General features: G+C 39.8%; 1 protein-coding gene across 1 annotated transcript in view; it reads left to right on the plus strand.

Annotated features, from left to right (window-relative positions):
- BAIAP2L1 (BAR/IMD domain containing adaptor protein 2 like 1) overlaps positions 1-12379 on the plus strand; it is a 140756-nt gene that overhangs the window by 111102 nt on the left and 17275 nt on the right. Inside the window, exon 12 of the mRNA XM_069084884.1 lies at positions 278-458. Within this exon, the coding sequence (XP_068940985.1) occupies positions 278-458 (181 nt within the window). The remainder of the gene's footprint in view (positions 1-277; positions 459-12379) is intronic.

Below are 12379 nucleotides of genomic sequence, written 5' to 3' on the forward strand. Positions count from 1 at the left end.
ACAGCTGACATTTATTATATGTCAGCTGCTTTAAAGTTCCTCGTATCTAGAAATCCCCCAGATGTCATAAATTGCTCTCTCTTATTAGTGATTCTTTTTCAGGATTTCTCGAGTGTCTAGTTATAAATTCTCTCCATATATATAGCCCTTTCTTTTTTACTTTGCATATAAATTTAGTGCAGACTCTTATCACTAGATGTTAGAAACTTTGTTGTTTAGACTGTGAGACTTGATCTAATACGTTTCTCCCCCCTCCCCTTCATTTTTTGATTTGTAGCCCTGCACCTGTTAGAAGCATCAGTACAGTGAACTTAGCAGAAAAGAGTAACGTGGTCATCCCGCCTCCTGATTATGTAGAATGTTTGTCTGGAGTTGCTGCTGCAGACAGAAGAATAGATACTTCTTTGAAAAGTTCTACATTTAAGCCACCTGCACCCAAACCAGAAATCCCATCTTCTGTGAGTAAAACTGACTGATACTCGACTTGAACAGCAAAAACATATTCCCTAGAGCAGAAATACTTCACCTCTTGATGCAATGAACTCATTCCTTTTTGTTCTTCAGTCATTTCAGTCGTGTCTAACTCTGTGACCCCATTGTGGGGTTTTCTTGGCAGAGATACTAGAATGGCTTGCCATTTCCTTCTTTAGCTCATTTTACAGATGAGGAAACTGAGGCAGACAGGGTTAAGTGACTTAGCCAGCATCACAAAGCTTAGTAAGTGCTTAAGGCAGGATTTGATTTCAAGTCTTCCTAACTCCAGCCCTGTCCTCTATCCACAGTGCTATCTAGCTGACCTGAAGTCATTCCTACCTAGATATTTATTCTATTGAAGAGCCTTAATAGTGTCTGTATTGTGAGGAGTGTTTTCTCAGTGCCGGGTCCTTCTTTCTCATGCAACCCTTAACTTAAATAATTCTTTTATTCTTGTTTTATCTTTCAGTTTTATTCTCCTGCTTGCCAGATATTTTTTTCCTTATACACATCAACATATCAAGCTCTTTATCGCTGCATATTGTAAGCCACGCATGAACACTAATCTTTGTCTAGTTACCTTTCTTTGGCTTTTCTTCATTTACCAATTTTATTTTTCTGTAGAGCTACTTTATTTATTTGTACATCTTGTTAAATTTTAGATTTACCTATATCACTTGCTGTTGTGTAGTCATTTTCAGTTACATCTGACTCTCCATGGTCCATCCCATTTGGGGTTTTCTTGCCAAAGACGCTAGAGTGGTTTCCTGTTTCCTTCTTCAGCTCATTTTACAGATGAGGTAGTTGAGGAAAGGAGGGTTAAGTGACTTGCCCAGGGTCACACTGCACCATCTAAATGGCCTTATTACTTATATATATGTCAAGTCATTTTTATTGTCTTCACATTGGCCCTTTAAAGCATCTCTATTATCCTTATTTGTCCATTGATTCCTTCCTGTACTGGGGACATGGGAAATCTCTGCTGGCCAGGCCTTTTTGGGGAGAAGAGTAGGTCTCTTCACAAGTCTGCTCCACTGCTGGTTGTAGCCTTTTCTCTTTCTATGAGGCTGATTCTGTTAATATATTAAATGAAGAAGTTACTGGTCTGGTGGAAAGAACAACAGATTCTCAGAGTCCTGAGACCTCAGTTTGAATCTGTCTCCTACTTACTACTTATAGATTGGAGCCTGACCAGACCTCATTTTCCTCATCTGTAAAAATGATGAGGTTCTAGGGCGGCCAGGTAGCACAGTGAGTAAGAGCACCGGCTCCAGTGTTGAGAAGACCTGGAGATTGAATCCCAGGCTCAGACACTTAGCACCCACCCAGAAACACCTGGCCGTGTAACCTTGAGCAAGTTACTTAACCCCAATTGCTTAGGGGCGGCCAGGTGGCTCAGCGAGTAAGAGCACCGGCTCCAGTATCGGGATGACCTGGGGATCAAATCCCGGCGCAGATACTCAGCACCACACCCAGAAATAACTGGCCGTGTAACCTTGAGCAAGTTACTTAACCCCTATTGCTTTAAAAAAAAAAAAATGATGAGGTTCTACTTAAATGATCTCTGGAGCCTTTCCCAGTTTTAAATCTTCTGATCCTATTTAGGATGTCCTTCGTTTAGAGTTAATGTTGAGGAGTGTTGGCAAAGCAAATAGACTACCTAAGCACTGGGCCACATTGTAGTGTATTTCATTCCCCACAAGTTTAAGCTCTTACGTATGTTCCTTTAGATGACTAGACTATATTTTGGAATATTTATACCTTCCCTGTATAAAGCAAATTTTAAAAGCAACTCTCCATAAGAACTTAATGCAGTATTGAAAATAGACCCTTGGGGCAGCTAGGTGGCACAGTGAATAGCTCACTGGCCCTGAAGTCAGGAGAACCTGAGTTCAAATCGGGCCTCAGACACTTAACACACACGCACACACACACACACATACACACACTAGCCGTGTGACCTTGGGCAAGTCACTTAACCCCAATTGTCCTACCTTCCCCCTCCAAAGGAAAAAAAAAGTAGACCCTTAAAAAATAAAAAGAAAGTACAACTTTCCCATTTAGCTAAGAGAATGCAGTTATATATATGGCAGTTGACTAAAAAGTTATGTTAGGTGGAAAAAAAATTAAAGGTATATTTGTTGTTTAGTTGTTTCCAGTCATGTCTGACTTCTCATGGCCCCATTTGGGATTTTCTTGGAAGAGATACTGGAGTGATTTGTTATTTCCTTCCCCACCTCATTTTTATAGATGAGGAAACTGAGGCAAACAGGGTTAAATGACTTGCCCAGGGTCACACAGCTAGTAAGTGTCTGAGGCCGGTGTTGAATTCTGGTCTTCCTGACTCTTGGCCTGACACTATATGGGCATATACCAATTATTTTTACACACACACACACGTATATATTTACTTATATACACGTTTGCATATATTTATTTAGTTTTTAACAGATTGACATTATTTTAGTAATACACTTATTTCATCAAGAATCTAAATTGAAATTCAAATTCCATTCATGTAAACAAAACTATCATTCTTCTGGACTGGGGAGGAGGAGGGAAAAGGAAAATTTTTTTTTTTTTTAAGCAGTCGGGGTTAAGTAACTTGCTCAAGGTTACACGGCCACTTATTTCTGGGTGTGGTGCTAAGTATCTGAGCCAGGATTCGATCCCCAGGTCATCCCAACACTGGAGCCAGTGCTCTTACTTGCTGAGCCGCCTGGCCGCTCCTAAGTAATTGGGGTTAAGTAACTTGCTCAAGGTTACACAGCCAGGTGTTTCTGGGTGGGTGCTAAGTGTCTGAGCCTGGATTCGATCCCCAGGTCATCCCGACACTGGAGCCAGTGCTCTTACTCACTGTGCTACCTGGCCACCCCTGAAAAGGTAATTATTTATAGTCCTTTTAAGTAACTAGGTGTCAAATTTGAGATTAGTTGCAACATATTTCCTGGGGCATAAAAGTACTTTTTCAGATGATGAAAGAACCTCTGTAGTGCATTTTGTAAAGTTATAGTCTTCCTAAAAGTTACTGCATTGTATAGTAAACTCAAGGTAGCCAGCGTTTCTGTAGTTCTTTGAAGTTTAGAGTCTCATTCCTCCTCACAACAATCCTTTGAGGTAGATGTTGTTATTATCTCCATTTTACAGATTAAAAAAAAACTAAAACTGAGAGAGGTGAAGTGACTTTCCCAGGGACACATAGCTAATTAATATCTGGGACAGAATTTGAACACAGGTCTTCTTTACTCTAAGCTGAAAATCCTGTGTTGTACCATCTCTATATATGCATATATGTGTATATATTCACATACATACATAGACATGAATATATCTATGATTGTAAATTCATTTTTTGGTATCTGAGATCTAAATTTGCACCCTAATTTCTGAGCATACATATAGATAAGGAGGATATCTTGAAAGGTGCTGAGATTACGTGACAAGTAAGTGAACTGAAACCTGTAAAAAATACATCTACTTTTTTCCCCTCTACTTCCTTGTGTCTACATGTTTTGAATGGCAAAGTTCTAAGAAGGAAAATAAATATATACTTTATTGCAAGGTTAACCAAGAAGGTTATGGAGGTGAAAGGGAAGGGAGGGGAAGAGTTAAGCTGTGTTTTCTTCTTTCTCCTGCCCCTAATCATGAGCAGACACCGCGCTCTCTGATTTGCTTTTGTCTCCCTGTGTGGCCTCCCTTAGTGAGCTCATCCCTTCTCTCGTGGCTTCAGCTGTCATGTTTGAGGAGGTGAATCCCAAACTTACTTTTCTAGTCCTTATACTTCATTGGGATTTCAAACTGTTACCTGAGTTCAAATCCAGTCTTGTTATTAGCTGGGCAAAGGTCTAACCTCTCTGTGCTTCAATTTCCTTGTCTGTAAGAGATATAATGTTGTGCCTGTTTTACAGGGTTATTGTAAGGATCTAATGAGATGATATTTGCAAAGTGCAAATATGGCACATAATAAATAGGTTCTATATAACTGTAACTATTATTATTGTTATTGTTATTAATGGAAATTTGGCTTAAAGTCTGGCCATGTGGATTCCCAAACGAGTCAACCTTGACTCTTCCCTTTGCCTCAGGTGAGGGAGTCTATCTAATGAGTTGTCAAATCTGATTAATTCTATCTCCACAACAGCAGTTACACTTATTCCTTTCTCTCCACTCACCCTAATTGAGGCACTTATCACCTTTCAACTGTGCTATTGCAACACTTTCTTTGTTGGACTCCCAGTTTCCAGTATCTCCTTCTTCTGTCCATTCTCTATGAAACCAAACAAAATAATCTTCTTCAAATGAAAACCCAACCTTGTCATTTCTCTCAAGAATCTTCAATGGGAGTGGCTAAGTGATGCAGTAAGTGAATAAAGCACCGGCCCTGGAGTCAGAAGACCTGAGTTCAAATCCAGCCTCAGACACTTGATATTGACTAGCCATGTGACCTTGGACAAGTCACATAACCCCAGTTGCCCTGCCTTCTCCCCTCCAAAAAAGCAAATAAATAAATAATCTTCAATGGCTCCCTCTTTCCTCTAGAATAAAATACAAACTCCTGGGTTTGACCTTTAAAACCTCTCACACTTTGGCTTTAGACTACATTTCCAGATTTATTTCACATTGCTCCCCCATGGGCATGATGTATTGACTGGCCTGTTTATTGTTCCTTAAACTCAGCATTCTGTCCCCTACCTCCATGCCTAGAATGCACACCTTCCTCATCTCTGCCTCTTTAAGGCCCAACATGTATCTCCTCTTCTGTCAGAAATTCCTAGTGTTAACATTCTTCCCCTCCTCCAATTACCTTATATTTACATCTGTTTGTTCATTAATATCCCCCAAAAGAAAGTATTCTCCTTGGGAACTGGGCTCCATTTCATGTTCATCCTGCCCCTTGGCATTGCGCCGTATGAGTAGTATGAGGCTGGGAAGATGATTACTGGATTGTGTTGAATGTCAGACATTGGTTTTATGTTCCTTTTTTGTTGTTGTTATTGTGTTTGATCATTTCTTGATATTTGAGGATAGAGGCAAAACTCTCTTTTTATCATGATCCCACTAAAAAGAACTATCCCACCTGAAACTTATATAATATATCCATCATTTGGAAAAAATTTCAGGGGCAGCTAGGTGGTGCAGTGGATAGAGCACTGGCCCTGGAGTCAAGAGGACCCTGAGTTCAAATCCGGCCTCAGACACTTACTAGCTGTGTGACCTTGGGCAAGTCACTTAACCCTAATTGCCCTCCCAAAAGCAAAAAAAAATTTTCAGTAGCATCTTTAAGAGGCTTAAATTTTTAACCTATAATTGATGTGCTATTTCTGTACCTGTATGAATCAAAATAAATGCTATGGGTTAACGTAACACAGTTAATAAGTTGCATAAAGTCAAAATACTGTCTATTATAGAGATATTATTTCATCTTAATTTCTTTTTATATTTTAATGAAACTCATTTACTTCTTCCAGTGACAGACAGAAAATGTGCTATTTTTGTATATATTCATAAATTGGGAAATTATTGTTTTTCTGGTCTGGAAGTTAATGGAGAGAAGGGAAATACTTTATGTTCCAAATAACTGTCAGCCGAATTTTAGGGTTTGGGAGGGAAAGCATGGGGTCCTTCAGGCTAAAGACATAACCTGGGAACAGACATTTGTGTGTCCTTAACAAGGCTTGAAAATTGGGCCTTTGGAGTGGCTGGGTGGTGCAGTGAATAATAGAGCACTAGTCCTGAAGTCAAGAGGACCTGAGTTCAAATCTGGCCTCAGACACTTAACACACACACCAAAAAAAACTAGCCAAGTGACCTTGGGCAAGTCAGTTAACCCCAATTGCCCTACCTTCCCCTTCCATAAAAAAAAAAAGGAAAGAAAGAAAATTGGGCCTTCACTGTAACATAAGGAAGTACAAGACAGAATGGCCTAGAGGACTTGAAAATCAGAAAGACCTGGGGCCAAATCTCACCTCACTTAACATATTAACTGTGTTGATCCCAACCAAGTCACTTAAATCTTTGAGCCTCAGTTTCTTCATCTGTAAAATAGGTATGTACCTTGCAGAGTTATCTGAGCCTCAAAGAAGAGAAAGTATGTAAAGCCCTTAGCAAACCTTAAAGCTCTCTATAAATTTGAACCACCATTTTCTCACAAATAATATATATGTAGCATAGAAAGCAGATTTTGGGGCATTTAAAATATGCACAGTTAGTTTTTAAAACCTAGTAGTAAAGGGTGAGGTTTCATTGTGCTCATTCTCCTGCCTTTGCTTGTTTTAGAGCCCCTTATGGCCAGTCAGTCCCTTTTCTGCCCAGAAGGACCAAGAAGTACTCCAAGATTTCATGGTGTCTGAATGCTGATAACTATTCCTTAAGGGCTACTTACTGTTATGGCCTTCTCTTTTTCTATTCTCGCAGATGGATGAAAATAATTAATCTGTCCCTGGGATGGAGAGAGCAATAGTTGTGTTTAAAAATTGAAAACAATTGTATAAAACTAAAAGTACTTTGCCATTATGGTTAAAGTATTCCTTCTGTTTTAAAAATGACTTGGAGCTAACTTCCATCACTAATGCAGAAAGTGATTTGTGCATTTGATGCAAAGTTTTACATCTTTTCTTGTCCTGAAAAAAAAAAAAGCCAAAACCATCCATTGGAACAAATTTTTGTGAAATGCATCCAGCTATGAATCGGTAGACATTTGTTACTTATTCATTTATTAAATTCATACTCAAAAGATAAATCTTAATATGGCATTTCACTGCTCTCCAGTCAAATGAGATATTTTAAGGATGTAGCTGTCCATGACAAATAGGTCATCAGCAGTGAGGACAGAAAGAAAACAAGAGTTACTCCAAAGGAAATAACTCTAACAGGTGAAATTGCTCCTATTTATAATAATCAGCCTCTGGCAAAGGCAGCAGGAGGCACATGATCTAACTATCTTTGTCTCTGGAAGCCTGGGGAAGAATTGGATGTGCTTAAAGAAATGAAAGCAGGCAAAGTACAGATCATACAAAGTAGAACAATGAGCCATTCAAATGTTTGATCTAGAATTTAACGGTCAAGGAAGACATTATAGCTAAAGACAAAACATAAATTACCTGGAAAACAGTCTTCCAAGGCCAATAGAGGCGGAGAGAGGAAATGTTCAACTTTATGGAGGTTGGGAAGGAGGGAAATGCCAAAATTTTCTTAAAAGCAAGTTCTTCTAACATTTGTTTACCCAGAAGATAATTATCTCCCCCCTTCTAAGCCACAGCCTATTGATCAACTGAGGATGTTGGAAAGATAGATAGGTCAGAACTCAGCCTGAGCTCTGGTGTACACAGTTTATGGTTCTCTAGAAAACTTTCAAAGCCTTATATCCTCCAAAAGTCTAACAAATTTAGTTCTCCCTGTACACACAGGCAACAATCCAAATTCTTGAATTCAGAGAAAATGCTACAACATGGAAGGAATAACAAAAAAATCCTCAGTGAATTAGAAGTCTCTACTACCAATTTAGAGCTGGAAGGGGCCTTAGAGAGCATTTAGCCCAACCTCCTCATGTGTTATAGTTGAGGAAACTGAGGCCCAGAAGGATTAAGAGACCTACCCAAGGTGACACAGTTAAGAAGTGGCAGGGCCAGTGTCTTACAGCTCCAAATCTAGCATTCTTTCCACTTCACCTGTTACAATGTTTGTTCTTAAACCTGCTCACCTGGAAAATATTGTCACCTGCCCGAAGGGTAATTGTGCTGCCAAGGCTAAAATCTCACCCAATCTCAAAAGTTCTTAGAAGAAATTCCCCCTTTTTTTCAATTGGGCATAAGGAATGAAAACTAGGAAAATGAGAATCAAATCAAGGAAGTAGAACAAAGGTGAGCAAGTGTATGTAGGCAGTTAATTGGTTTTCCCCCTAGTAATTGCCATTAAAACAAAGCTTGTTCATAAGATCATAACTCCAGAATAGCAAGAGACCCCAGGAACCCTCAAGTCTGACTCCCTCATTTTGCAGGTAAGGAAACGGAACGCCGGGAAGTTTAAGTGACTTGTCTGATGTCAGTGGAGGTGGACGTTGAACCCAGGACCTCTGCCTCTCCAGTCATCACTTTTTATAGGGCTCCTACACAGCCATCTCAGTGCCCCTTGAGTGTTTTTGTCCTTAAAAAAAAATCATCCTGACACCACTCCTACAAAAGGTCAATATTTCAAAGGACATGTTTGCTTTGACTGTGAATGACTTTGGGTTGTTTTTTTTTAAGTATCAGTTGGTGCCGTGCACAAGGCCAGCACATGTCAGTTAATCAATGTTCACAACTTAATGCCACGAAAAAGTGTATTTGTTTGAGTCATGCAGTTTTTATAGCCCTAGCAAATCCTGCCTCAAAATAGCACTTCTATGAAGTATGAAGGCAAGCCTAAGACTTGGAAAAAATGACTGTATCTTGTTTTTACATCACCTATATATCCTAATCTAATCTTCCCCTTCCCAGAGAGCCATCTCTATCATTTAAAGTAAAAAGGGATTGTGGGGGGATTGTTCAAGAAAACTAAAAAACGTATCATCCAAGTCCGGTGCTATATGAAGAGATCCATACGCGCGGTCCCCACCTCTGTGAAGATAGAAAAGGGGAAGTGCCTTCTCCTATCCATTCTTTGGGGCCACAGCTTTCCATTGCAGTTGTGCTGATGTTCTCTTTTCCATTCATATTGTTGTAGTGACTGTGTGTATTGTTTTCCTGGTTCTGCTTATTTGATTTTGCATCAATTCATATAATTGTTTTTCTGCTTAACCACACTCTTCGTATCTGCCATTCTTTATGGCGTGGTAATACTCCATTGCATTAATGTACCATTTTTTTTTTCATCATTCTCCATTCAGTTACAGGCACCTGCTTTGTTCTTTGCTACTACAAAAAGCACTGCTAGAAATATTTTGGTGCATATGACGTTTCTTTTATCATTAAGCTTCTTGGGGTACAAGACATAAGGCTAGTAACTTCAGAACAGAAAGGGCAGGTGAGTGGCATAAAGCACAGAAATGGTTTCCAGGGCCTGACAACACAGATGCGGGCACATGACCAAGTCTTCTTGTAGGCTTGCCTGAGAGACAGACATAATGATAGCCTTCTGACGGGGATTTTGTGAGAATGTGCGTGAAATACTTTGAGATTGCCCAGATGAAAGACACTCCATAAATGCAAAGTGTTATTATTATTTATTAGTTTAAGGAGGGCTGGTGACATAGCATGGGATAGATTATGGAAGAAAGGAAGGAAACAAATATTTATTAAATGCTTACTAGGTACCAGGCCCTGGGCTGAGTGCTGAGAATACAAATGGAAGCAGGAAAAAAAAAAAGATAGTATTTATTTACCCTTCAGATTATGTTCTAATGAGGGGAGATAGCAAGCAAAAGCTGAAAGGGCTGAGGGAATGGGGAGAGAAATCTGAAGCTACACGATGTGATGTCTGCTTCATTGAGGGCATACCCCATTGCACTCTGCCCTCATCAGACCTCATCTGGAGTACTGTGTTCAGTTTTTGGTGATGATCTGAAGAATGCAGAGGAGGGTAACCAGGGTGGTAAAGGGCCCTTTTAAGCCCATGTATTATGGGGTTTGGTTGGAGAAACTGGAGGTGCTTGGCCCAAAAAAAGACTTGGGGGTTGCAGAGAGGTGATAGCTCTCTTCAAGTCTTTGAAGGGATATCCTAGGGAAGAGTGGGCTTAGACTTGTTCGTTTTGGCTTCAGAGGGCCAAATGAGGGGCAGTGGGTGGAATCAGATCTGTCCTAAAGTGGAATGGGCAACTTTAAGAGGGATTGCTTCCATCTCCTTGGAAGTCTTTGAGCAGAGGCTGGATATAGGGAGATTCTTCTCATGTATAGTTTGGACTAGATGGGGAATGGAATAAACATTTATTAAATGCCTTACTGCATGCCAGGTACTGTGCTTAGCATTGTACAAAAATTATCTCATTTGATCCTGTGAGGTGCTATTATTATTCCCATTTTACACTTGAGGAAACTGAGGCAACGGTTAAATGATGGCTAGAAAGTGTCGGAGGCTGGATTTGAATTCAGGTCTTCCTGACTTGAGGCTGTGCACCGATGGCTACTAAAGCTTCTTCCAACTTCAAAGTTCTGTGACATTGCCAAAGATCCACGATTATAATGTAGTGCCTGATCTAGGAAATAAGATTTTCCACATAACGGAAGTCTGCCCTTTTAAACACAGAAACATTTTTCATTTTTAAGTCATTTTGTATACAAAATAATTCTTTAACTGTGCTAATTATATACATCCTTGCCTTCTTGAACAGAAGGTTCTTAGTATAATTTAACCACATATGGATGATGAAGGGTCACCATGATAAGTATTATTTGTTTACTATGCTGTAACAATGCTTTAGGGGGGGTTTGTTTTGTTTTTTGCATAGTGATGGGGGCTAAGTGACTTGTCCAAGGTCACACAGCTAGTGTCTAGTGTCTGAGGTAGGATTTTAACTCAGGTCCTCCTGACTCCACCTCCTCTGTGCCACCTAGCTGCCCTTGTAACAATGTTTTTTGACATAAGAGGCTATCAAGGTATATTTGTCACTGTACTAAATAAGTGGCCCCACCCTGCTGTCCTTTAAATTTACAAGTGTTTGGTCAAGGGCCACTGGCAGTCTTCATTTTTCCTGCCAGCAAGTATTTCTTTACATATACCCTACCTCTTCTAGCTAGTTACTTTTATAAGCCATACTGAGTAAACTAGCTGCAAGCAAGGGCCCAAAGAACTCTGGATCTGATACCATTTCTTTTTTGGCTGCTTGGAGGCCTTTTTGGCTTTTTTCCCCCTCCTGCTTTTCAGCTGTGTTGTAGATAAATGATGTTTTCGATGAGGAAGGGGCTATTGGTAGATCTATTGAGCTCTGGAGTTCTGAGCTGTTGAAGGAATAACCTTAATCAGGTGTCTGCAGTAAGCCAAGCAGGATCATCATTAGCCCTGTGTAGTAAGTGGAGAGCCACCAAGCTGCCTAACGAGAAGCAAACCAGCCCATGTCAGAAAAATGGAGATGGTTAAATAAAGCTTCTGTGCCTTATCAGCATTTGGGATCAAGCCCACGAATGTCCCTTGTACTTCCAGCCTAAGCAAGAGCTTTCTTTAAACTCAAGGTAAATATGTGGAGATAGAAACATTGCCTAAGATATTGTTTTAAGTTGGGTGGCTTCCAAAAAGAAATGAATTTGGTTCCTCATAAGGAGCAGAGGAAACAGAAAGAAAATGCATTATTTATTTGAAGTACTGGGCATAATGTAAAATTTGCCATGACCTGAACCATATACCTTCTTGAAATCTCTTTGCTCTTTAAAAAAGTTTAATTTGGCCTGGAATATACTTTTACAGTCCTCAGGGTACAACAGCAAACTTCCTTCCTACTGATCTGAGAGACTGAAATGAAGGAAGTTTCCTAAGTTAAGGAGTTTAACTATAGGGTGACACATAGAAAGTATGATCTGTTGTGGTCCTTCAGTCTTCCTTCATCTGGTATATCAGTTCTCTAGACTAATCAGTTAAGTGAATGAAGTTCTTTTCCTCTCCCCTGCCTGCTTTTGGGAGGGATGAATTAAAAAACATGGAAACCCCAGAAGGTAATAATAACTGAGCTGAACTGATTGCCAGACTTTTTAGGAGGACCTGGGTTCAAATGCCACTTGCACCATAGCTATGGAATCCTGTACACGTTATCTTTCTGTTCCTGAGACAACTACTTAGCTTTTATATAAGTTGTGTTGGTCAAGGGAGAGTTCCCCTTCAGGAAATTCCCACACTGACTATATCCTAGGTCTCTATGACTTAACTCATCATCAGTATGTCTTACATTGATCCTGTCTCTCACCACCACCCAAATAAAATGTAATCTTCATTGCATTGTCAT

The sequence above is a fragment of the Petaurus breviceps genome, unplaced genomic scaffold, assembly GCF_028583685.1.
Source record: "Petaurus breviceps papuanus isolate PSGF00001 unplaced genomic scaffold, PetGlider_PUasm1.0 175, whole genome shotgun sequence".
NCBI lineage: Eukaryota > Metazoa > Chordata > Mammalia > Diprotodontia > Petauridae > Petaurus > Petaurus breviceps.